At 43.9% G+C, this 27,674-nt stretch overlaps 2 protein-coding genes across 17 annotated transcripts in view; one reads left to right on the plus strand and one right to left on the minus strand.

Annotated features, from left to right (window-relative positions):
- Window positions 1-783: 783 nt before the first annotated feature.
- On the minus strand, window positions 784-21,553 carry LOC135911186 (aurora kinase A-B-like). The gene is made up of 7 exons (XM_065443373.2): window positions 21,406-21,553; window positions 17,665-17,782; window positions 15,356-15,435; window positions 8,408-8,546; window positions 6,859-7,007; window positions 4,918-5,149; window positions 784-1,252 (listed from the first exon to the last, which is right to left on the minus strand). Coding segments are annotated over exons 1-7 (825 nt in total). The 5' UTR covers window positions 21,408-21,553; the 3' UTR covers window positions 784-1,147.
- A 139-nt stretch (window positions 21,554-21,692) lies between these two features.
- The window catches only part of LOC139059879 (uncharacterized), a 54,866-nt gene continuing 48,884 nt past the window's right edge, over window positions 21,693-27,674 (plus strand). For 14 of the 16 annotated variants that reach the window (XR_011514466.1, XR_011514459.1, XR_011514463.1 and 11 more), the window contains exons 1-2: window positions 21,693-21,927; window positions 25,930-25,976. The gene's annotated coding sequence lies outside the window, so the exon portion shown is untranslated. The remainder of the gene's footprint in view (window positions 21,928-25,929; window positions 25,977-27,674) is intronic. The other 2 variants (XR_011514469.1, XR_011514461.1) reach the window with 1 other exon arrangement.

A 27,674-nucleotide genomic window follows, 5' to 3' on the forward strand; every position in this document is an offset into this window, starting at 1 on the left:
TAAAGCACATCTTTCATCTTCAGGTGTTGCAGTTACAAGCTGCAAGCTATCCCCATAAACTACAATTATGTTTGTCAAAAAGACTATGCACATAACATAGTCTCTTTGGCCAGAAAAAAAAAAAGGCTGTACACAGAAGGAACGTGCAGCCAAAGAATACCAAAAAGTAACTATGCCTCAATGTGTTCACGGAACAGCTTGGAACCAGAAAAAAAAAAGGCGAGCTAGCTAGTCTTAAGGTGGTACTACTTTCTGCCCCTGAACAGTTGTCGAAACCGTGCATCGGAACAATTCCAATGGTCAGGTAAAAGATACGATGCGACTTTAATAGCAGCAATGGATGCTATTTTGAATTTGCACAAGGTGTGGTGTACGAAATTCAGGCCTCTTGCGATTGTGTTTATGTTGGCGCAAACCTTGCACCACCTCAATGCCCGAGAGAGCATAAAGTGTGAAAAAAGGTGCAGATGGGCACTTAGCAGATCGCTGCCACAGGTACCACCTTCCATATTTTTACAACTTGGTTGCGCTGTAGCATTGCGTCTCTGCAACTAGTACACTCAGCTCGTTGTGGAGCTGTTGAGGTGAATGGGGGTGACCCGGATGCAGTTAACATACAGTAAGTTTCACTGAGGTGAATGTATGCGTGTGTGATCGTGTCAGTGCAAGCAGAGATGCTATCTTGACATGTCAGCAGAAGGCCCGAAATTTGACATTTACAACTGTATTGCTTTCCGCATTCTGTCGGATGTGCAAAGTACTTAATGAATGAACAAACAAAACTGTACAAACTCAAAGAGAATGTTTATTACACGTTGTAGCGTCATTTAAGAGACAGTTTACATAATGCTTGTGCAGATCACACAAGGTCAATGTAGGCTAAAATGACAAAAAGGAGGCTGAAATGCCATGTATGCTAAAAAGAGTGGTGCGTCTCATGTTTAAAATCTTTACGGTGCTCCAAGCTTTGAGGTTAGCTACATAGGCGAGGAACGAGTTGCCAAACTGACAACTCGAGGACGACACTGCACGCTAGACGCTCTAGAAGAGCGCGCCTGCGAACACAGCATCCAAAAGTCCCAGACAAGGCACTCAATGCAACTGTACATACTATATACATCAGCCGTACGAGCTCCCACTCACTCCATTACAAGGTGCGGCATTGTATGGTAGTGTCTGCATTGTTCACAACCCAAGGGTGGGCCTTGACTTCATCCAGGGAAATGCGCTCAGCAGGTCGTCTCCTCACAAGCTGTCGCAAACAAAACAGGGCATTGTGTAAAGCTTCCATACTTTATTTAGCCTCAGGGAATTTAAGAAGAACATAAAGGCGTTATTTAAATTTTTTATAAATACCTGCCAGCCTGTGGACTTTAAATTTGTAAAAATCACATGGACATGACCTTGAAAAGTAGGGAGGGGGATAGTACTTAGTTTTCCTTGAAGCTTGCCCTGAGCTCATTCCTTCTGTGGGACACGTACGCATTTTATGAACAAATGATTTACCTTTAGACGTAGCACACACGCAGCAGCAAACTTGGAGCAGTCCAAACTGACAAGCATGACACTGCTGTTACATTAGCGACTTTTTTTTCAGCAACATTGCTGTTGCCTATTTTGCCTGCTGCAGGAACTTCTCCGTACAAACTTGCTCAATGCAAATACCCCTTTGGTGCTCTATCACCATTAGGAAACTTCCAGCAGAAGGTTAGGACATTGATGAAGGAAACTTTTTCACCAACAGAACTTATTTTCCGTAAAGCTTGCAGCAAAATTTGCAAAACTAACGAGAGCCCAAAATCGTAAACTTCATGAAAAATACGAGACAGCCAGCAGTATGTTTAAGTCAACATGAAGCAGAATGTGAACATAGAAGTGCAGGTATTCAGCCAACTCTTCCTCCATCACATTAAGATACAGAACGCAGAAGAAGCAAGTGCACTTTCATGCATGAGTAACAAATATACACACCTGACAAATTTCCCGACATTTTGTTAAGTTAACAAATGCAGGCCCGTTCCACAATTCTACAGACATTCGTCAATTTTACTAAATTAAAGGACAGTAAAAGACAGGTGAAGGGACATCAGAAGGCCTCAGACCAGTTTACTCAGACATGTTCCTCTAGCAGGCGAAATCAGCAATAGCAAAGTCGCTGAAGAAAGTTGCAGTGTGTTAATGTGTCAGTTTGTGCTGTGTAAAGGTAAATCGCACACTAATACGGTGCACATGTATTCTGAAAAATGGTGTGTAAATAAATTGCTCCCACTCAATAGAAGTGCCCGTGAGACTTTTTACATTCTTTTTATATTGTGGCAGCTATGAATATAAAACTCAGCATAACGTGCTATCATAGACAAATGAAATGCGAAAAAAAATGGCTGTGGCTTAGGTAAGGTTAAGCCCAGGATGCGAAGCATACTAGCCTTTATTTTAGTTGTTGAACCACTGTTTAGCATGAAGTGGCAGGCACCTAGCGGCCTCCGCAAGTTTTTTACGAACGCGACTAATGGCACAGTTGTGTTTTCTGCCTACCACGTCTTGGCACGCATGCTTTCAGGGCATTTTTACCACCAAAACTTTTCATGCAAAAGAACGCTTGAAACAGCTTATGTCCTGGCTGACATTTTTAGTGTTTTTTTGCTAGATTTACTAGCCACAGAGGCTCTAAGTACATGCTTGAAATGGCAAAAAACTTGAATCATTAAATCGTTAAATCAAAACAGTGTCACGAAATTACTGTGTTAAATGGTGCAAGAAAATACAGGGTTTTCAGTGGAATTAAAGGGACACTAAAGGCTAATAATGAGTCAACATGGACTGTTTAAATACCATTCCAGAAACCTCACAACGCTTATTTCATGCCAAGAACAGACTTAGTTTACGAGAAAATTCCATCTGAAGGATCCGAATACCTTTTTCGAAATTCATATCTCCTGCCACTTAACCGGGAGAGTGGCGACGTTGCATTCGCCATCACCACCCTTTGCTGCCGTGGGCGAGTAAAACGGCGCCCGACAGACGGCGGTACCGAGCCAAGACAAAACTGTAGATTCACCGTTGCAGCTACTTTTTGTTCAAGTGGCGAAGACCGTTCAGGCATCCCGCGACATCGCATGGAAGATGAATTCTCTGCTATTTAAAATTTGTGCTAGTTTAGCGAGCCAGAAAAACCGGCGCAGCACCACACGACAACGAAACTACTGAAACGCGATAGCGTGGGTGGAGTGGAGTCGAGTGAAAACGAAACCTTTGGACTGCCTATGTCGTTGTCAAGGGCAATTTCAACGAGTTCTTTTTTGCTGGGAAATGAAGTAGAACTGCACAAGTGGCATTTTATTTCGTCTTATAATACAATACAAGGACATCTTTTGGAACGAGTGGTTGAGTACTAGCGAGATAAATTAACTGAGGAGCGCTTTCGTCATCGGGCAAGTACTTGAATGTTCCGGGGGAGTCTCTAATCATGTCCTGCATTTACCTAAATTTCTCGATTATTAAGGCTCTGTTCGCAATAATATTGACTCCTTAGAGATTGTCGAACACTAATCTATCACTTTAGCCTGACTTAATATTTGCCTTTAGTGTCCCTTTAAGATCAGGAAATGAAAACACTTCGTGCGAGAAAAATGAACTAACCAAGAAAACATCAGACCCGAAATAAAAAAAAAACATTTACCAACTCGACTGCATTTGACACTTGCATAACGCGGAGTGCTGTGCAAATCTTTGCAGCACAAGGTGCCAACACACACCAAGTTGGTGGGGCCCGTGACGCACATCGTCGTTTTTGCAGCTTCGGCAAGCTTACGTTTGCACTCTCGAAGTCGCGCTGGGTCAGCAGCTTCTTCGAGCGGGGCATATTGGCAGAAAGTTTCCACGTGCCGACTCGGTGCAAATCGCTGCGGCACATTTATGTTTTCCTACTGTATAGTGTTTTAAGACAGCGATAGGAAACAAATGATATTGAGCTGGTGGGCTACGCCAGAAGATGCCACCAGAGCGAAGCATGATGGTGACTTCACACCAGCTGCAGCAGGGAAAGGCAGCGCATTTGGCTTATCGCCTATTGAAAGCGTGCGGTACGCTTCTAATGCCACTATGCCCTATGTAACAGGTAGGTGAGGATGCTTATCCCAATAGGGTTGGCAGCGATAGCTGTGAATACGGGGTGCGGTCACCCGGGAGGAAATTTGCTAGCACCGGAATAGGAAACTGAGTACACGCCAGCATTCTCACGCGATACGGGCAGGCGAATATTGTGGGGAAGCTGCCACGGTGGGCGGGTACTGTTCTCGAACGCATGCACGTCGCACCTTTTCATGTCTTTATGGGATGTAGAGGCCGAAAAAAAAATATATGATCGCAGATCGGCAACGTACCGAACACTGGTGCCCGACATTGGTTCCAGGAACGTATGAACTGGTAAAAAGAAGCACAACTGTATTGAGTAGCACAACTGTATCGCAAATGTTAGCAATGGAAAATCGTACGACTTGGGATTGTATCAACAAGGTTCTAGTACTGCAGTCGACATTTTTGCCCCAGAAGCACACGTTTTGAGCTGTAATCAAAGATAGGTTAGTTTTCCTGTAATTGATAGTCTCTTGGATAGTACATTTCTGTTTTCATTATATACGAGTAGAATACTCGCTGAAGTGAAGCATGGCTATACAAATTAGATTTAGTACTTTGCAGTGTCTGCTAGGTCGCTATGTATATCTGTTCTGTTGCATCGACGATGGACAACCTTTCCTTTCAGTGTCACTTTTAAACGTCACTTGACGAGCCGGCCACATGAGCGACTCACAGGTCGCGAGTGGTTCAGGCAATGTGCCACTCCCGCCTGCCCACTACCATCCCAGAAAACAATGCGGTGGCCCCCCATGGTTGAGCTACAGTGTGGTCGATGCTCACCTTGCCGATGATGTCCCGTGCATCGGCGCTCACAAACGGAGGGTACAGCACCTTGGCCTCACGGATGCGCCGGTAGGTATCCTGGGTTGTGGGAGACTCAAAGGGCGGCTTTCCAACCAGGAACTCGTAGATGAGGATGCCGAGAGCCCAGTGGTCGACTTTCTCATCATAGACGGCACCCTCAATCATCTCCGGCGGCAGATAGTCGAGTGTCCCACACATAGTGGCCCGCCTACAACGAAAAGGCAAGACATCCTCCATTGCAGCGAATGCGGCAGCAAAAATAAACAAATAAATAAATAAAACATTTTCTCTTACGGTCACCAGATAAAGAGCAGAAGTCCCCAAGGGCGAACAAAATTGTCACATGCATACAGTAAAATAGAGAGACCAGTACCATGGAGTACATTACACGATTTGCTGGTTAGCATAAACCAATAGCGGGCCGATATTCTAGCTGGGATTAAGAGGAAGACATGAAATCGGGCAGGCCATGTAATGTGCAAAGCAGAAAACCAGTAGTCCATCGGAGTTACGGACTGGGTGCCCTGAGAATGGAAGCCCAGTTGAGAATAGCAAGTAGGTGCAATGAAGTTAGAAAATTTCCAGGCATAGCCCGAGGTCAGTTGGTCCTACAGTGGACATAAATAGGCTGATGATGATCATAAATGTTTCGAATGCAGACAGCCGAGTAACTTTGTAGGGATTATTGGTACACATTGATTCACGACACAAATGAAGTGCTGATGCACATCCGTGATTGACGGATTGGCACTGCTTTCCTATGAGCTCGAGAAGATAGTTTTTGAGTCATCCCCAGCGACGGGCAAAGGTACTTTGGAAATGTGCATGATAGAGATACAAAACACTGAGCCGGCAACTGTTTAAGATAGTACAAGGTAAGAGGTAGTTTACTATAGTAAGAGGTAGTACTATAGCAAGACGTACTTTTGCAAATTTCCCGTCTCCCTCCAGCAGACTTCTATCGAAACTTCTACAAATTCATATTATTTTCCTTTTCTAGCAAAGCACTATATCACAATTTTGCAACAGTTTATGGGGCCAGCTAGACATGCAACACATCAATTCAAATAAGCTGTTAAGCTGTACGATCAGAAAATTTTTCATGCAGCCTTATCAGCACGATGCACAGTTTTGCAGACCGTTACATGATTAATTAATAAACTTTAGAAACATTTCTGTTTGTGTGGGGCACAGATTCTACTTGCTGCGACCATCAAGTACAAAGTCTGCAAATTCTCAGTAAACAGATAACATTTTGAGTAATCAAACAATTTTTATTATTTTTCACCAAATTTCTTTTGTCCTTTCGAGTGAAGTATTTCATATTTTAAGTTGCCAGGCCTGCTAATGGAATGCAATATCTTGGCCATGGAGCAAACAAAACTGGTCTAGATGGGCCACCAGCATTTGCCAAGAAAAAGAAATGCAGCAGAGCTGGAATCTATATACAGCGAAGCTTTGTGTGAACAGTACATAAAAAGTCGAAACACAAGTCCACGTGCGCACAGAAATTATACTGAGCCTTTTGTTCAGTGGAGTTGTCGACTAGTGAGTACAACGGACGCCTTGAATGCATCATGGTTTCAGAGGCAGCATGCACATACATACGTATGCGCAATTCGGATCCATTCTATCCGTAAGAAGCATTTACTCCCTTACTACCACGCAGCCGTGAATGCACGAAGGCGAGCTTTCTGGTTCTTTTTTCTGTCTTTCCCCTGCACGGCCGGCAGTGGCACTGCCGTGGGTGCAAGCGCCATCTGGTGGTGGTGCGAGAAACCCAGCGGCGCAAGTACTCTGGTGTAAATGGTTGGCCTGTTTGGCAAGAGAACAGCCAGGCCCCAGCCACAAAACCCGGCGAGGCTCGCAAGAAAAGAAAAGAAAAGTGCTTTTTAGAAAAAGAACTGTCACACGCACCTGGAAGAAGGCGCATGCACGGACCAGCCGAAGTCTGCAATCTTGATCTCGCCGCTGAAACCAACAAGAAGGTTCTCTGGCTTGATGTCACGATGGATGACCTTTTGTCTATGGCAAACCTTCAGTGCATTGCAGAGCTGGTAGATGTACTGTGCAAGAGGAAAAAGTGCATAAGCATCACAGCAATACGCACACTACATGGTAGCATCTAAAAATCACACATACATACAATTGTAAGTTCACTTATATTTTAATACTTGAAAATCTGAAGTCGGGGAATAGACTTGCAATCGAAATCAAACTGCGGCTCCGCCAATGAAAGCAAGACAAATGAGATATCAGGGACTCTACAGCGCGGTTAAGATGTTATGTTTGCTCTCTTGCTCTACCCGTAGCATTCCGTCTGTGAGCTCATTCAGAAGGATTTTAAAATTTTCAACTTTTACTGCACTGATGAGAGTGTCGACAGTTGATGGAAGGGACACTGCTCCAATCACGGCAATATCGACATACAGAATGGTGGCGCTTCCGAAGAGTGCCGATAGTTCCATGAAATGTCAGACAATGCTCATGCATTTCGCTTTAGCTCTTTGCTTGGCACACTTGTCTTGATTGCTAGGCCTGTTTTATCGTCATGCTTAATCAATTGTCAAGAGTCTGAGATGCATTCGGCACACATTCACGGCAATATTTAGGAGGGCTGCCATCCTTTATGCTGATGGCACAAGCAATTGCCCTGCTGGCCACAAGTTTAACGTTTCGAAACGGGTGGTAAGGGAGTGGTGGCCGCAGAAAGGCAAACTTTTCGGCTGTGGCAGCAAGGGAAGAGGTTTCCACAGGCCAGAGTCTGGACACTTTCCCGATCTGGAGGCCAAGCTTGTGGCATGCGTCACTGAACTATACGATTGGTCCCTGCCAGTGACATGCAATATGGCCACGCAACAACCCAAGGGCTTCGCTTTGGAAGTGCGAATACACAGGACAAACTTCCAAGCCAGCAGCAGGGCCTGGGCATTGAAGTTTATGAAGAGGACTGGTTTCTCTCTGCAACGGCACACCAGCGTGTGTCAGAATCTGTCCGCTGCACACAATGAGGAAGTCCGTGCCTTCCATAGGCACTTCCAGTAGTCTCAGAGCACCAGTCATGCATTCTACACCCTACATGACAGGCTCCGCTAGTACCTCTTAATCTTAACTAGGATATCAGCTAACCACATGCGCCCTCTAAGCCTCACTGCCTGTTTTTCTGTTTAACTCTTACACTTATATGTAGAACTCGCTATGCATCTGGATAAGAGGTGAACACACTATGCATCTCGACTTATAGGTACCCAAGTTACTGATAGCTAGCGAGAGTCCTGTTAAGTAATGTGATTAGCCTCCTGAGGATGTGTAACACTGCGTTCCCTGCACAAAATTTGGAAGCATAAAAGCTGGCGTCAAGTCTTCCCGATATGTGATTCGATATCAACTGTTTGGTATCCGCACAGCCCTAGCATTTTCGTGTTGGCTGCAACTTGGTTATGACAAGTTTCGACTGTTCTCTCACCGTGGCAGCCCTCTTGTCACTGAACCTTTTGGCTGAGGTGAGCTGGCGGTAGAGTTCCCCCTGGGGTGCATACTCCAGGATCAGGTAGACTCTCGTCTCATCGTGGAACCAGTTAAACAGGCACAAGATGTTGGGATGCCTGGAAAACATTGCACAATGTAGCCAACGTGATGTACTGCTTAAATAAAGGGGCCCAAGCATAGACAGAACTATTTTGGCTTGAAGATACACTCTTCCTTTTGCTTAAAGTTTGAGTAAAGGTGAGATTAGTCATTACATTTCCTTAAGTATAACACGTTTGGATGGCAGTGAATGCCAAGAGATGTGTATACAAAAGGAAGTCCGATAGTTAGAAACTGAACTTGGACCATTGCCTGCAACAATACCCAAAGAAATGCATAAATTTTATCAGTGAAAGGAGTAGCAGCAGTACCATCTGGTGCTGTTACAGAGAAACATTGTGCATTGTGTTTTGTCACAACGGTGACAGATGGCTACACCATTCACTTCACTGAAGACTTTATTCAGTCGAGATAGCCCAAGTGGAGGACGAAGTCGAAGACTTCGGCATATATCCCATGTGTTTGGCATGGGTCAGTCTGGTTCTTGCAAAGTAGGTTCAAGGGGGCTTAACTGAGGTTGTAGCTAAACTTTTTTAGTATAAGTGTCATATGGTGCAATTTAAACCTGGGTGCTCAAGCCCAATAGCAAAAACCAGATGATCTAACTATTAAACCATAGGTTCAGGCTTCTAAAGCACAATTCTCAGCTTCTTCATTCATAATTCATGGCAGCTAATGATTTGAGACGATTAAAACATGCAAAGATGCAGCGGTGGCGTAGAGTTAGAACACCCGCCTCGCGTGCAAGAGGTCCGTGGTTCGAATCCCGGTGCCGGCAATTTTCCACCGGAATAAAAAAAAATCCGCGTGTTGATAAAATTGTACAAACAGGCCTGGAGTGTGGCCTGATCCCGGTGACCAGAACCGGTAACACACTCCCTCACCAGAGCAGGATTGGCCACCCTGGTGCTGTATTTGGCCACAACCTCCTATATGAACACAACAATCAAATCCCGGCCCTCAGTCCCCAGCAGCGGCGAAGAAACTGACCACGGCGGCGGTCAGACCTGCGACGCAGCAGAGGGTGCTAAGAATCACTGGCTCCGGACAGGCCGCCATTGGAATATGAACATGGCAACATTTAACGCTAGAACGTTATATAGTGAGGCGAGTCTAGCAGTGCTATTGGAGGAATTGGAAGGCAGTAAATGGGATATAATAGGGCTTAGTGAAGTTAGGAGGCCAAAAGAAGCATATACAGTGCTAAAAAGCGGGCACGTCCTGTGCTACCGGGGCTTAGCGTAGAGAAGAGAACTAGGAGTCGGATTCCTGATTAATAAGAATATAGCTGGTAACATACAGGCATTCTATAGCATTAACGAGAGAGTGGCAGGTCTTGTTCTTAAACTTAATAAGAGGTACAAAATGAAGGTTGTACAGGTCTACGCCCCTACATCCAGTCATGATGACCAGGAAGTCGAAAGCTTTTATGAAGACATGGAATCGGCGATGGGTAAAGTCAAAACAAAATACACTATACTGATGGGCGACTTCAATGCCAGGGTAGGCAAGAAGCAGGCTGGAGACAAGTCCGTGGGGAAATATGGCATAGGCTCTATGAATAGCAGAGGAGAGTTATTAGTAGAGTTTGCAGAGCAGAATAATATGCGGATAATGAATACCTTTTTCCACAAGCGGGTTAGCCGAAAGTGGACGTGGAGGAGCTCGAATGGTAAGACTAGAAATGAAATCGACTTCATACTCTACGCTAACCCCGGCATCATACAAGATGTGGACGTGCTCGGCAAGGTGTGCTGCAGTGACCACAAGATGGTAAGAACTCGAATTAGCCTAGACCTGAGGAGGGAACGGAAGAAACTGGTACATAAGAAGCCGATTATTGAGTTAGCGGTAAGAGGGAAAATAGAGGAATTCCAGATCAAGCTACAGAACAGGTATTCGGCTTTAACTCAGGAAGAGGACCTTAGTGTTGAAGGAATGAACGACAACCTTGTGGGCATCAATAAGGAGTGTGCAATGGAAGTCGGTGGTAACTCCGTTAGGCAGGATACCAGCAAACTACCGCAGGAGACGAAAGATCTGATCAAGAAATGCCAATGTATGAAAGCCACCAACCCTACAGCTAGAATAGAACTGGCAGAACTTTCAAAGCTAATCAACAAGCGTAAGACAGCTGACATAAGGAAGTATAATATGGATAGAATTGAACATGCTCTCAGGAACGGAGGAAGCCTAAAAACAGTGAAGAAGAAACTAGGAATTGGCAAGAATCAGATGTATGCACTAAGAGACAAAGCCGGCAATATCATTACTAATATGGATGAGATAGTTCAAGTGGCTGAGGAGTTCCATAGAGATTTATACAGTACCAGTGGCACCCACGACGATAATGGAAGAGAAAATAGTCTAGAGGAATTCGAAATCCCAAAGGTAACGCCGGAAGAAGTAAAGAAAGCCTTGGGAGATATGCAAAGGGGGAAAGCAGCTGGGGAGGATCAGGTAACAGCAGATTTGTTGAAGGATGGTGGACAGATTGTTCTAGAGAAAATGGCCACCCTGCATACGCAATGCCTCATGACCTCGAGCGTACCGGGATCTTGGAAGAACGCTAACATAATCCTAATCCACAAGAAAGGGGACGCCAAAGAATTGAAAAATTATAGACCGATCAGCTTACTGTCCGTTGCCTACAAACTATTTACTAAGGTAATCGCAAATAGAATCAGGAACACCTTAGACTTCTGTCAAGCAAAGGACCAGGCAGGATTCCATAAAGGCTTCTCAACAATAGATCATATTCACACTATCAATCAGGTGATAGAGAAATGTGCGGAATATAACCAACCCTTATATATAGCATTCATTGATTACGAGAAAGCGTTTGATTCTGTCTAAACCTCAGCAGTCATGGAGGCATTAGGGAATCAAGGTGTAGATGAGCCATATGTAAAAATACTGGAAGATATCTATAGCGGCTCCACAGCCACTGTAGTCCTCCACAAAGAAAGCAAGAAAATCCCAATAAAGGAAGGAGTCAGACAGGGAGATACGATCTCTCCAATGCTATTCAACGCATGTTTACAGGAGGTATTCAGAGACCTGGAGTGGGAAGAATTGGGGATAGAAGTTGATGGAGAATACCTTAGCAACTTGCGATTCGCTGATGATATCGCCTTCCTTAGTAACTCAGGGGACCAATTGCAATGCATGCTCACTGACCTGGAGAGGCAAAGCAGAAGAGTGGGTCTAAAAATTAATCTGCAGAAAACTAAAGTAATGTTTAACAGTCTCGGAAGAGAGCAGCAATTCACAATAGGCAGCGAGGCACTGGAAGTCGTAAGGGAATACATCTACTTAGTGCAGGTAGTGACGGCGGATCCGGATCATGAGAGGAAATAATCAGAAGAATAAGAATGGGCTGGGGTGCGTTTGGCAGGCATTCTCAGATCATGAACAGCAGGTTGCCACTATACCTCAAGAGAAAAGTATATAATAGCTGTGTCTTACCAGTACTCACCTACGGGGCAGAAACCTGGAGGCGTACGAAAAGGGTTCTACTTAAATTGAGAATGACGCAACGAGCTATGGAAAGAAGAATAATAGGTGTAAAGTTAAGGGATAAGAAAAGAGCAGATTGGGTGAGGGAACAAACGCGAGTTAATGACATCTTAGTTGAAATCAAGAAAAAGAAATGGTCATGGGCAGAACATGTAATGAGGAGGGAAGATAACCGATGGTCATTAAGGGTTACGGAGTGGATCCCAAGGGAAGGGAAGCGTAGCAGGGGGCGGCAGAAAATTAGTGGGCGGATGAGATTAAGAAGTTTGCAGGGACGGCATGGCCACAATTAGTACATGACCGGGGTTGTTGGCGAAGTATGGGAGAGGCCTTTGCCCTGCAGTGGGCGTAACCAGGCTGATGATGATGAAACATGCAAATGCCTCTAGAAGCCCTTTTACAAATCACCTTGATTTGTCAACATTGAAGAGTCAAAAAGAGTCGTGTAGTGGCACCTGATGGAAATAAAAATGACTACATTGTGCTTCTGGCTCACGAGTGCTTCTCACCTTTACCACTGTTAGCTCGCGGGAGCTAGCACGTTGATGCAACTGAGGCACACATTAATGGTTAGAAACAGACAACTGCACATAAAAAGAGCACCACGATTAAATTCTCTCAATTGCCCTTCTCTTGTGGCAACACATTGTTTCAGACAGACGAAAGATCAGTTTGCTCGACAAAGTGATACACAACAGGTTTAGCACGTGTGGGAAGAAAGAATGTTTCATTTGGAATCTGATATTTTACGTGAACAGCATTCTTGGAATTGTTGGACTAGTTCTCTTTCCAGATACTTAGCTATCTACATATTAAAAAAAAAAAACATGTATCTATACCAAAGGTGGTGTGTGGTCCAGAAATGCGGACCATTCACGAGGGTGTGTGATACTGGGTATGCACGAACTTTACGACAGTGCTGTCAGAGGGACACAGCACTGAAAGCACCGTGTCCTGTTGTTCCTCACTCCACCCAGTCTTTATGTGCTGTTAACCCTTTAAGATGCTTTACCAACTAGCCCACCAAGCCATCCTTGTGTTCCGGCTGTTTACATACGTGGATGCCCATCACAAGCGAGTTCCACCCGAACTTTTTGTACTGTTTCGGTTCTGCAGCTAGAAAACCTGGTGTGCGACAATAAGTGCTCCGCACACAAGCAGACTGCTGATCATGATCTCACGCGGCGGTGGCATTGACTGCACATACCAGCACAACCTGCCATACGCCACAGCTGTCAGCAGCGACGTTCTAGTGCACAAGTTTCGTTTTTTTTCACACATTACAGCCAATGCAGACATTTCTTCTTGCCATTTTTACAGGGGTGCCACTAAAACAACATTAGAGACCCAACAGAACTTGCTGAAATAGGCAAATTGATGTTGGCAAGTATACATATGAATTTCAATGCAATAAATTATCAAAATATTACATGTCTAAGGCCAGTAAATACCTAATGTTAATTAAGACACCTAGCAACACCCCACCTACACAGCTACAACACTGGTCTAAGGCCCTCATACTATACATGTACAATTTCACAGCAAATTGCCTTCTGCATTGCAATGAAAAAAAAGATGCCCAGTAATTTACACTTTATAACTTGCTAGCATGCCAAAGGAGTTGTATGAATATTAACTGCATACCAATGTCAATAGCATTATCAAATACGGATGTGCAAATCACTGTTGCCATGTTGCTAAAGCAATCAAACTGCACTGGTATATATTGTATATCCTCATGAACCTGCTAAAATGCCCTAACAAAAATGTCATGCTAAATCGTTCCTCTTCAAAGAGGAACGATTTGCACTTCAAAGTGCAAGAAACAACACGGAATTACAAGAAGCACATAGGGACAACACCGTCATAAGTGTCAGTTTTGGCTCTTAAAACTTTAAAATGCTTGAAAATGAATCAAGACATAGCCAGACTTTCAGTTCTTTTATGCTAAATCCTATTAAAATTTTTGCCACAGGACAAGCTAAAGGGCTCATTCACACTGGCAACTAGCAGAGGTGGTGGAACCAATTTCATCGCAAATGGTCCTTTGGTCGAAAGCAGACTTGAGTCAGTTGCTCATTGCTCAAATTTTTCAGTCACATGGCTTCCGAATTAATCAGATGCACAGGAACAGGACATCTGTATATGCTCACGCTTATCTTATGTGGCGATGTTGACACTAGCAGACATGTACGGCATCTATCGCAATACATTTCCATATGGCAATGGGCAGATTGCGCTTGCCAGTGTGAGCATCAGTTGCCATGAGTCACTCCTTGGTCACCTGTGGAAGGCAGTCGCGCAACCTCTGTCAATCGCCAGTGTAAATAAGCACAAACAACCACTACATCTGCAGTTGAATGACGTTGCAATGACGGCTTTCACTATAAAATGATCTGTACTGCAAAAGGGCTACATAACTTGGCCAGCATTTTTTTTTAATCTTACCCCTGTATTGCAAGCACCACTACTATAACAAAGTATCCTACAACAAATTTTCCTTTTTTGCCAAAGTAACTAAAAGTCCCTTGGTTACACTTTGGTTGGTCATTTAGAATGAAATTATGCCCTGGCACCCACACGAACTGTTGTAGCTTTGTATTGGCAGCAAGCAAGTCAAGTAAATGACTGAATAACAGGCTAAGGACGTCTCCACACTTTTTATTTGAAGATCGCGAAGCTGCAAAAGTGCACGTACAGATCACAAAGCTAATAATATCTACTGCATACGGTGCCCTCTGAAATTTTCTTAACATGAACATTTCAACATAGTAAGAATGAAGTTATTTGCTTCGGCACACTTATCTTGCCTTACTTGTAACAAACTGACCTCTTAACAAAGGACATTCCAGGTCCTGCTTACTTTGTTGCACAGTCATATGACTGCAGTATGAATAGTCATATTACTGCAGTAGAAATTCGACTGGATCATAGAAACAGTGGTTACAACTAGATTCGAACGTGCAGGCAATAATTCACGATGCAGCACTAAGAAGCTGTTCATGCCATTCACTGCTTCCATAGCTGAAAAGCATTTTTGATACTGAAACTAAAAAGATGGCGTCACCATTACCACTCGCATCTCCTAGAAAATGCCTCAGCAAAACCTCAGAGATAAGTCAGCACTCGCAGCTGCCTGCGGTGCACTGAAAAATATAGGAGGCAGTGTGCCGAGACTTGCGTCATAGCGACAACCACCAAGTGCACGCGTCATCCGATTAGGCGCCATTTAAATATTCTGCTCTATGAAAGGCTTGCATACCAACTACCTCCTCACCCCCAACTCAACACACGTAATCAAGCTCACCTGAGATGAGACTGGATCTCAATTTCTCGTCGGAGTTGATGCTCCACACCGTTCTTCTGGAGCTGAGACTTGAACATGACCTGCAGGAATGATTTCACATTCACTCCCTTTCTCTTTCACTAGATTCAAGCAATCAAACTGCCCTGTGCCAAACGAGGGCATACAAATGCACAAAGTGCACATTGCGAGCTGCGACCATCTGATGTTTATACACAGGGCCCTTCGTTTTTGGGTAAAACCCGATAATTCTCTATTATTACACCTCAAGCAAGTTTACGAAAATTCAGTTAAATCCAATTTCTTGCCGAATTTTTATCCCTTTGTAAAGGGTGTTTTGTAAAAATGCAGGTGCTACAAAACCAATGACCACTACCCTCCATGTGCGAGCAAGCAATCCAGATATCATAAACATCACTAATCATATGTGAGTACGATAGAGATATGGTTCTTTTTTTCACTTAACATTAAAGAAAAAAAATGACATACTTAGTATGCAGTGCTGTCAGCGCCTGCCGGCCTTCACTGAACCGAACCCTGTGGCCCTTTTAGTAGTTCCAGTTAAGTGAATAGTACGACAATAACGCAACACATCGCATGTATGTGAACAGGGATGATGCGCTAGGAAGCTTACACAGCGCCGACATTGCTCTGAATTGAGGGCTGTAGCTGTGATGTTGAGGAAGTTTTCCCTACTAAGGTGCATTCAAAGGTCTCACTAGAATGGACACAGAATGCTCAAAATGCAAATGGTAATGCACCTCAACCAGGGCTCAGAAGATAAGGAAAAGCATCCCTTGTTTAGTGAAGCATGCCCGTGTACATTGCTATTGGTGCTTTTTACTCCTGTGGTAATGTGCAGAGAACAAAGTAAAGAAGGGATCACCAAGCATGATATATACTTGAAAAGTAAATAATGTTAACACAAAATTGCATACATATGTTCATCACATCACTTGCGAGCAGCGAGTGCTATTATATGCTCTTGCGAGTGATTGTGCTTCTTCAAGTAAAATGTTTGTGTCCGAAAGGCGATCACTGCCCGTGTTAATCGTTAGTGAAAGTTCTCAGGAAAATCCCAAAGTCTGGGCTACTAGACAACAAAAACCCCAGATTTCTCTCCGGTTTTCATCTTTAACAATAACACCCGATTTTTACCCCACAAAGTTTAAAAAGAACCTAAAAGCCTTAAACGAAGGACCTTATTCATATATCACATCTCATTGTACTTTTCAGAGTGATCACTGCAGCTCGCATACATTCGAGAATGTGCAGTACTATTCCCGATACATGTTCCATCTGATTCAACATGCCTGTTTCATCATAGAATTGGCGACAGCGTGCAAGAAATTTCACGCACTGTAAATGCATATATTACTAGTACAAAGTGGAAACTTGACAACAGTGATAATCTGGTGAAAACAAACACCAGCAAAGTAACTCAATAATAACGCTTGGCAACATTGTTGGCCACAAGCACTGTTAGCATCACTGTAGTGCTACAAAACAGGCGAGTGAGCTCCGAGCTCATGAAGCTACTCTCGCACAAGATAAACATGTGTATGTAAATGGCCTAGCAGTATAATACAAATTCTCAGAGCCGTTGAGCTCTCATTTCCTGCTGCTTGTTCCAGCACTGCAACATGGCCAAAACAACTATCACTCGGCTCTTCTTTGCAATCTTACCATTTCTTTCAGGCACATCAGCCTGTTTCACAAGCTCCACTGATGTGCCGAGTGTGGGCACCTTGTACAGCTATCTTGTACTGTTGCTATCACAACAAAAAACCAAAAGCACAAACTAGTAAGCTGAACAATTTGAACACTGCAAATCATTCTTTACCTGTGGATTGGACTTGCTTCACCACTTATTACCTTCTCACCATTGCCACTTCATATGCAGTATAACAACTGGTAAGAAAAGCGACAGTACAAGTTCTGGTTTTGTTTAACCAAACTTCATAAAGACAGGAGTTTCATCTTTGAGAAGCATGTTGTACATCCAGGAAGCCAAAAGGTGGGTGCCATCATTCTTTCTATTCAGTACTTTTTTTAAGCGAGTTTCATTTAATAGGAGCCTGCTGTACTAAAAGTCAGCAATATTCTTTCCTGTTGCACTTCAGAAGAAACAGGTGCCAGTCGGCACCCAGCCACTCTGTGTCTCAATGTTTTTCAATTTTTCACAAGAAACTAGCCATGTTATTTTTAAGCAGTTGGATGTTTCCCCTCACAAAAGCCAACCACTTCTTGGTGCCAAAAGAATTAGTAATACATTTGCAACAATACGATAGCATAGCACTCTTCAAACCTACCTTAAGTGCCACAATATACTTCGTAGTCTTTTCACGTGCAAGGTACACATTGCCGAACTTGCCCTTCCCGAGCGGCCGACCTATCTCAAAGTCCTTGAGGGACCAGTTCTTGGCTGGCCTGCAAGAAAAGACGATATTGAAAAGGAGCAAATGGTTGAGAAGGGGCAGGACACCGATGACCGACAGGGTCTGTCATCCAGACCACAGTACGAGTCACTAAGCTTCAACCACCTGGGGATCACCAATTTGCATCAGAACTTGATACACAGGACATTTTGTGCTCCATATGCATCACAATGCAGATGGAAATCGAACCAGCACGATGGATGGACGGACTAGTTGGCGCAAATTCATGACAAACGTGAGTGCACGCAGAACAAGTAAGTAGCAAGACAAGGCATGTGGACAAGTGCCTTGTCCTGTCTCCTCCTTGTGTCATCCTGTTTGTGCTGAAGCTTATTATGAACCCACAATATTCCTAGTACTCAGAAGCACAGCCCCACACCCAGTGAACTACCCCGACCTGTGGAAGGAGGGCAAGTCTACTCTGCAGCTCAAACTATGGATAAATGAGAAGGGGAACTGAGGGGGCCCAATTTTTGGTTAGTCACAACTATATGAACCTTCACGTGGCTGACACTATGGATAGACATTTTGAAATATTGTGGATAGTGAACTAAAAGCTGTTATGTAATTTTAGTAGAAAAATGAACAAGCAGTTCACTGGGAGACAGGGAGGATGCACACACGGTATGGTGCGGCCACCATAGTAAAGTGCCACTATACTAGCGGACAACTTTCTGTGGCAATAAAGGGAAAGCTATGGAGCCAAAGCATGTGCAAGAGCACCTTTGAAAAAAAGTTCCACATTCTCATGCACGTTGGTTCAACTGCACAAGAGAAAACATTAACATGCTGATTCAGTGTATGCTCCAAGCTGTAAAACACTGCCCGAGAACTTGAGGCAGTAACACATGTAGATAAGCTTCACCCCTCAATCTTTCCCTTCACTGCAACTTGACTGCAAGTATAGCGCAATGCTCCACAGGCATGGAGTACCACTAGCACCTGCTCATCACCGGCAGCACTGTGGAACCTGCCAATTAGACCAACACAGCATCTGCAATGCTTCATGCAGCATCCCTGAAAAAAAAAAGGGGGGGGGGGGGGGGGGGGGCTTACCACCTGGGGTTCTTTAAAGTGCACCTAAATCGAAGTGCCATGGGTGTTTTTGCATTTCGCCTCCATCGAAGTGCAGCATCCCTATCCTCTGTAGGCACCAAATATTTGTCCACTGAAGATGTATCAACTACTCTGGCACATCCAGCACTATTAGATAGCAGAATAAATGTGCACAAGTGGGTCTACTGGTATATACGCATACTGCTTGTTATCAGTTATTTACTATTTAGTGAACCTTGTTATTTATCGAATGTGTGACAGCCATGCTTGCCAACCTGTGAACTTCAAGATTGCTCAAAATCCTGCACACACGACACCAAGGTTGGAAAGGGGGAAGGGAAAGCACACTTTCTTTTTATGTCTAGCCCTGAGTATATGCTTATTGTGGTATACATATGCGCTTTATTAATGATGGTTTACCTTAAGATGCCACATACAGGAACAGGCAAACTTGGAACAGGAGGGACTGACAAGAAACACATTGTTTTTTTAAACCACAATGCTTTCAATGAGTTTGCTGTTGTCAATCTCACCTGCTTCACGAAAGTATAATCTTGCTTGAAGCAAGTAACCCCCCCTCTGGCATCATTTCACCATCAAAACATTTCCAACAGCAAAATTGACATGTAAAACTTGGTGCAACATTATTAAAATTATAGAACAAGCCTAAATTTGCAAACCTCACGGGAAAATTTAGGGAGTTGGCAGGTATGGAGAGTCATTTCACAGCCGTGACACTTTTTTTTTTTTTACTATGGTCACTCCTACACGTTGCCATGGATTTTCAATAGACTGGCTGTTAGCATTCCATCATCCTACATTTTGTGCCATTGTTTTTCACTGTGCGATCCCTTTTCAGACAATAGCAGAACAAATAAAACATTTTGAAGTTTTTAGAGAGTATTATTGCACCCCCCAAATGCAGACTGCCACACCTGAACTTTGAAAAATAGTCGATGCTGGAACAAAGTTTACCATACGATGTCGAGTGTACCTCGAAAATGTCGAGACATTTCAGAAATTTGTACCATTAGGCCATTACTGTAAGAGTGCAAAGATCGGAGCCAGCTGGCAAGCACCAAGCAGGTATGACAATCTCCCAGCATTTTTTAAAATGTAATATCATTATGCTGATCATTCAAGGGAGCTTGTCATTGTCGATTATGATTGAAAACAGCTGGAAGAAAGGAGGAAGTCTGCCAAGCCAGAGAGGAAGAAATCAAGTCAAGGTGTGAAGGAAAGTGGGTAAGAGGAGGCAGGTACAGGCAATTACAGGGACAGTATGGCAACAAGCCATATATATAACTGTCCTTTGCATGTCCTCGTGACTTTCAATGCTATCTTTAAGGTCCCTTCATGTTTCTTTTTAATGGCATAGCGCAGGTCCTGAAGGGCAAACTAGTGAATGACAGCCAAATGATCACCACCATGGATTAATGTGCCACAGGAGGTAGCTATAAACAGTGTAGATAATTTGAAAATAACTGAAATGAGCTCAATTACTGGCCTATACCCAGCTGCTAGCAGCCGATTTTTGCTAGTTTCTAATGGTTTCTTATGCAACAAACATACGTGCGAGTGTGTACGTGCAAGATATAAATGCGCGGCTTCAATATCAGTCTTAATCGATCTAACTGGTTTCGACCGACCTTGCATATTACCCTGGCTACGCCCCTGGAATATTAAGTTAATAGAGTCAAGCTGAACACATACAGTCGGCGTCAAAAGCTTGTGGATTGCGCGAAAATGCCGATTTCAAGCAGAGTTCTCGCTGGCGCCTTCAAAAACAGTGCAACGCTATGTCGTATAAACTAATACAGGCGGAACATCTCAATTCTAGACTGCCGTGTCTAGGCTCATAATTACTCAGCGTTTTCTAAGGTCCAACGTACGCCTCGTAGCAAAATTTTGACGTCGACTGTGCACCGCCGTTGCTGAAAACATCAGTGCATATTCTTTCCGTCAGTTTTTATGCAATCTCTATCGCGGCTAAGTCAGGGAGTACGCTAAAGCAATCAGGTTGGTCTTGGAAGTGGCGCGCCCAGAAGTAACTGACCCGCTTGCTCCGAGAAGTAGTGCGACGGGTTCACGTACACGTATATGGCAATGACCTGTCACGACTATATATCTCATGACTTCAAGTTTGGTCTCAACAGCAGAGATGGAAGGAGGTATGGGCAGCGCCAGCACTATTCTCAACCCCCATCGAAAATGAAAATTCAGAAACGCACTTGTCCGAACTCGTGACCATTCTGCTCTTCTCTTGTCGTTGGGGCACGTCACACGCTAGAGTATTCAAGGGAAGCGAATTTGACAAGCGACACATACGGCCACGCATTCCTTGCAACTTTTCAAAATGTAACGAACCCTTTCGGTCATTTTCTTGACAAAGTGAGGTTACGACTCTCTCTAATGCTCCTTAAGCACAAGCGGTGTTCCTGGCAACCACTAAAAGCCAACTCACAAGAACACAGAATCGCATCCTCCTCAACAACGGAACTCTCGATGGCATCGTACAAGGAAAGGAGCGCAGGATGAGTATTTCGAAGCGATACTCACATGGTAAGAGAGTTCCTTGGCACAGGATCGACACGGACAGTGACGCGAGATGCAAGAACCAAACTTCAGGGGCAAAAACGTTATGTACTGCAAGGCCACAAAACAAGCAACTGATTTGAATTTACCGGTTGCTCCTCTAAATATGCGCGGGAGCCATAAAGTAAGGAACCGCCGCTTGGATACGCGCCAATCGGTTACGATGAATAACTCGGTACCACCACGAGACGGTCATTTGCGGAATCGCCAGTTCACGGGATTGGCCAGTCGTTTCAGCGGGTGCGAGAGAGAAAATCTGGGGGCGTTTGCGCCTTAAATTTCTCCCTTTACCTAGGTACCACGGCGGAGCAGTTTCTTTGCTCGTTCTGTCCCTAGGCGTGCCTTGGCGTGGAGGCATTTTGCCATGTGTCGGCTGGCGATCCGTGCGTCGTGTACAAGTTTTCCTCGTGCGTCTCCTTGGGTGTTGCTGGCACAGTGCACTGGCGCGAACGATTGTTGTCGTTTGGTCAGTGGTCTCCCGTGAAGGCGAGTATGATATGGCGTTGCCCTGTCACTACCAGTGTCACACGTATACTTCTGATCGCGATCGGCACCGATCCGGATCGAAATTCTCGACTGTGATTGGGTCTCTCGCTCATTTTGTCCAAAGGAGGCAATCACGACCGCGAAATTCGATCAGGATCGGGCGTGATCGCGATCAGCGGTGAGCCAGAACACAAGATACACACACAGCGCACACTGTCAACAATTTCATTGCGAAAGCATTGCGACCTTTGAAGATTAGAGCATGGCACTAGTCACTTGATAGATATAGCATATATTACATATATAGCAAAATATATAGCATCTTTACAGTTTGCCCTGTGTGCGCGTTTTCGTTCCTTGCTTGTGCCTCTGTCACACTGGTATCTTACCGTCCTCGCGAATTTTTCCATGCGTCGAACGCTTCGAGAGGGCTCAGTTGCGCGTTATTCAATTGCCATAATTTAAACTTTAAAATACTACTAACTTGTAGCGTGGGGTCCTTTTTTTCACGTTTCTGTGTCTTCGTCCGCTTCCGCTGCTGCCTTAGTATGTCAAACGGCAAACTTCTGACTGCTGTTGCAGAAGTCTTGGCGTCACAAGTTGGCGGCTGGACGTAATAATATTTATTTTAAGTCCAGCACGCTTAGGCCTCCGCCACTCCAATCTACGGACTATCCTGCTTCCAGCTTTGATCTCCCCACTACCCCTTGGGTGCCCTGGGGATCCTGCGCCGCCTGCTTTATTATAACCTCAGGTCCTCTCCTGAGGCCTCCGGTTGCATGTGCCCTCCTGGAGCAGTGCTTGTAAAAAATCCAATCTATCGTCGCGACTTAAAAAGCGACCTGCGACTTATACTTATACAACACCAGTCAGAACCTTGCCTGTCGAACCAAGTCATTCTCACCTAATTATTTAAATGATTAAGCGACTTCTGTAGGTGTCGGTCAATGTCATATTAAGCGACTGGTGAATTTGTTCTCTTTACTGGACGGATCCTGCATCTCGGCATGTATTTTGTAGCTGTGTATTCGTATAGATGTAGGAGCTCGGTGGGAGATCTATCAGTGCATGCAGCATGTGCTAACACCATGTGGCAGATACTGCTTGATAATTTCTACTATATCATACCCGCGCGCAGCTATCGTGTGCGCCACAGCCCTTATAAGTTATTTGGCTCAGCCATAAGTTCCAGCTTTGCTCCGACACCACTTAAGTGCTGGTTTCCCATGTCTGTCTGTCCACCCAGTTCTTTAAGCTGACAATGGCCGCTGTCATATTAATTTTCATTTTTCGTTGCCAGGATCGTGATCCCCAACTTCACATTGCATTGGTACAAATAATAAGAAAACTTTGACCACTATTGTCACCACTTTGATTAAAGTTCAGGTCCTTGCAATAATGTGCATTTCACTGTTCAGTGAAAAAGCGCTGAACAGACTTGAGTGCCCGACTATAGACATCCTACACCTAAGTTCTCTCTCTTTCACTCCCCATTCCCCTCCCCACATGTAGGGTAGCAAACTGGACTCAGTCTGGTTAACCTCCCTGCCTTTCCGTCTTCCCTTCTCTCTCTCTCTCACTGTTCAGCTACCCACAGCACTAGCTATTAAGCACTTTTGCTCCATTGTATATCTGTCATGAAAAACTAGCATCAACATACATAATTACGGACGCTATGATTCAATTATGCACTCAGCATCTCTGTAAACTTGCAACATTCACCCTCTCAAGCATAAAGCGCACTCTCAAGGGCCATCATAAAACAATATCTATACATTTCTTTTCTTGGTAGTTCTTTGAAAGTATATTTTTTTCACTAGAAGGTTGGTAACAATGAGCACCTCACCGTCATGGGCTACCAGTTTGGTGCAATGTCCCACTCATTATAAAAATCTTATACTAGATGGATCGTCATTTGAAGAAAACCAATTCTTTAACAAATGGTCCATTCTGCGTTATGGTTCTACCTACCTGTCTTCTACAAGCAATGCATTCACATATGAAAGAACTGTATATAATGATAGTGATGAAGCAGTGCATCTGAAATAACCTTTGACATCATCACAGGAACTTGGAAACAGGTACCACATAGTGATAACTTCGATAATCATTAATCATGTCTTATACATGGCTGGACATGTTTTCGTTCGCTTCTGGCCTTCCTTGGGTCACATGATATTTTCTGTACCTCACAATGAGACCTTGAAGCATAGGCATCTAAGGCTTTCACCTTAAAATGGAAGGACGCAAAATTGATTGCTTCAGTGTTGCTTCCCCTGAAAATGAACTACTTGTACTTTGTTTAATTTATTCACTTGAGAAATGCACATATAATACCATACATATTAACATAGCAGCATAGGCGGAGACTATGTGGGGGGCTCTGGGGCCCGAGCCCCCTCCGGAGATTTCCCGGGGGAGGGGGGGGGGCTGAGCCCCCCACCCTAGGCGAAGCCGAAGCCTCCCTCCCCCTTCCCCCCCACACACACACCTAAAGTGCCAATACCAGTGCTTTGTCACCCACATCATTTGAGGTTTCTTTTCACTTTCCTCGACTTTTTCCCTTGAAATTTTGCTGAGGCTAATAGCTTACTGCATCCTTGTTGGCGCAGACTTGAACGGCTTTTAATTAATATTTTCGATTATTTCTGCAAAAAAGAATGTTAAATTATGCGGTTTTATTTGCCGAAACCACGATCTCATTGTGAGGCACCGCATAGTGGGGGACTCCGGAAACTTGGACCACGGGGGGCTCTTTAACATGTACATAAATGTAAGTACATTGGTGTTTTCACATTTCGCCCCCATCGAAATGCGGCCGTCGTGGCCGGGATTAGATGTGGCGATATCGAGCTTAGCAGCCATATTATCTCGAGCTTAACACGAGATAACATGGCTGTTAAGCTCGAGATCTCGCGATCTTGAGCTTAACACCATAGCCACAAAGCAACCACGGCGGGTCACTTTATTTCTTCAAATCCTGACAATAGGGGGACACGGCCATCAGAAGCACTCGCGGTGGCTGCCTTATCCATACTTTCTCACTTCAACATTATTTTAAATTTCCACTGTAAACACCATGCACATATGCAATATATTTAAATATACACACAGGACAAAGTTTATAATATTTTTGAAAGAGATGGAGGCAGCCAATCAAGAATTATTTATAACGGTATGGATAGCCTATGTCTAGAGAATGAATATGTTGTTGTATGCTCACGACGCTTCAAATTGTTTTGCGTGCTTTTTTGATCATGAATGAAACCTATGAACTTCACTGACTCCGTCAGCAAACTCTTTTATCAACGGCGTATGAAATGCACGTGAATGTTGTGTGTCTCGGTGTTGCTTCTTTTTACAGTAAGTAATGTCAACGACTCATGAAAAAAAGAACATTTCTAATAACTTACAACATTTATTACGGATGGTAACATCATCACTTACATGCAAACGTAAATATATAGAGTGTCCCAATTAATTATAATGCACCAAGATTTAAAAAGAGAGCAATGCTTTACTCGAAGAAAACCTAGCGAATATTGTTTACAGTACATTGCAGTAGCTGCTAGTAATTTTTTCGTTACAGATTTAATTTGATCATTTAATTAATTATCTAAGTCGACATGTACTATCCTAATTATCAAATTATAAATGAGGCATCTAAAGGCACAGCCAAGGGACATCTAACTGCGATATTTTCAGCGACGTACTAATTGCATACTAATTTTTTATGATAGATAAATAAACCCTGTGAAATATGGAGAATACCACATGACTGTGCTCCCACTCGCATCATAAAGCAGCGCCCTCGAACATGCTCCCTCTGAGTAATCCAGGATGAAATAAAGGAAATAAAGAAAAATATTGTGATCGACCTAATGCCTCATCTGCCGCATCCCTGCTGAAGTAACACGTCTCGTTTGGTGTTACCTGGAAAAAAGTTGTGATAGCTGTTGTTTTAGCGTAGATAAAGTGCACGGATTTTTTTTTTTGCTGCAGAACCTGTCACCACAAAAGTGAATTGACGTCAGTGCAAAGATTTAAAGGTACGTTTTGTTCCATCCCATTTGCCATGTGTTTCTCTAATGAGCACCCAGTAAGCATGATCCTCGCCTTGGCATCTGCAAATGGCAACAAGAGGAAGACTGCAAATATGTATATCACTAATGGAAGTGTGGCGGTAGACCAAATGCATCGACTATCATCAGAAGTTGTGAAAACCTGAGACAAACCGGCAGCTTCAACAAACCGGCTGAAGACTCCACGTTTGAGTCCTAGCCTACGCAGGGATGTTCTAGCATTTATGGCCTCAAATCCTCATGCTAGCATGCGGAACGTGGCCGCCCAGGTACCAATTTCCAAGTCAGTTTGGAGAATTCTAAATGACAGTCTTTCACCCGTCCCACCTTAACCAGCAACAATGCTTGGAAGATAGGGACCCGTAGAATCGTTTAAATTTCTCGCAAAAGCCCATGAGTCATCATACCTTTTGAGCAACATCATGTGCACAGATGAAGCCAATTTTCGCCGAAACGCCTAGGTACATTTGCATAATGCGCACTAGTGGAGGGACTCCAATGCACGCTGTGTGAAGTGCAATAGGCACCAGTACCAGTAGTTGCCCAAATTGTGATTCAGAATTTATGCTGGTGCTATAATCGGTCCCATCTTCTTTGATCACATACTCACTGGACAGTGTTACATCAACAAAATCCTTGAAGGAGTGGTAGATGAGTTTCTCTGTGAAGTCCCGCTGTCACCTCTTCCGCTTCTGTGGTATCAGCAAGATAGGGCACCCGCACACAGCAGCAGCCAAGCACGAAACTGGTTGGATGCGACTTTCAATGCGCAATAGATTGGAAGGCACAGGCCTGTGAATTGGCCCGCTAGGTCATGTGACCTCTCTCCACTCGATTTCTTTCTTTGGGGTTATTTATGTGAATGATCTTGCTTACGTAATTGAGATAGAGTCAGATTAGTTCAAGGCAAGGATAACGGATGTCTGCCGTAGAACTCCGGCGTCGGTCATCAAGAAAGCCACTGAAGATGTTTCATATTTAAAACAGCACCAAAATACACGGATAAGGAAGGACACAGAACGAGCGCTGACTGCCGACAACACCTTTATTGAAGTGTGCACAAATATATACAATTCGCAATGGGCATAAAGAGAGTAAAAGAAGAAAGGCAAGGCGAGTCATTGTCGTTCAACTCCTGCTGCGCATGCGTCAATAACATTAAACTTGAGCAAGGTTAGTGACATGTTAGTCGCACATTCAGCCACACAAACTATAAACAAAAATACTAGTGACATATTTCACTAAGTGCCCCTTAATTCATAGAATAAGGGTTCTCTCTTCTTTAACATGTCCAGCCTGCTCAATTGTTAGCGGCGGTGTGGTGTACAATCTTTACAACGAAGTAACCAGTATTACGAACGATTTTGGAGGTCCCAGGCACTTTCTTATGTCTTTGACTGTACATGTCAATGCCCATGTATCTGTAACCCTGAAGGTCCAAGCCAAGTAGGTCCACTTGCTAAGTTTCTGTTACTGAGTAAGATGCATGCTAATCCCATTTTTTTTAAGACTTGCATGCCAAAGAACCAGCAATAAGTGCAACATTTTTGCTGAAAGTATAGATCAGAAGACACTTCTTGAAGCAAACCAGCTTGGTGCCTTTGTACAAATGCTGCTTAGTCACTAAAAGTCGTACCATAACATGTTTGAGGAAAATCGATTAGA

The sequence above is a fragment of the Dermacentor albipictus genome, chromosome 5 (genome assembly GCF_038994185.2).
Source record: "Dermacentor albipictus isolate Rhodes 1998 colony chromosome 5, USDA_Dalb.pri_finalv2, whole genome shotgun sequence".
NCBI lineage: Eukaryota > Metazoa > Arthropoda > Arachnida > Ixodida > Ixodidae > Dermacentor > Dermacentor albipictus.

Bases quoted from the DNA above. Each gene is read 5' to 3' on its own strand.
- LOC135911186 (XM_065443373.2), bottom strand. The intron at 15,436-17,664 runs GTAGGTTTGAAG...TCATTCCTGCAG, and splicing joins AGTATATTGTGGCACTTAAG to GTCATGTTCAAGTCTCAGCT. The intron at 1,253-4,917 runs GTGAGCATCGAC...TGTTTGCGACAG, and splicing joins CACGGGACATCATCGGCAAG to CTTGTGAGGAGACGACCTGC.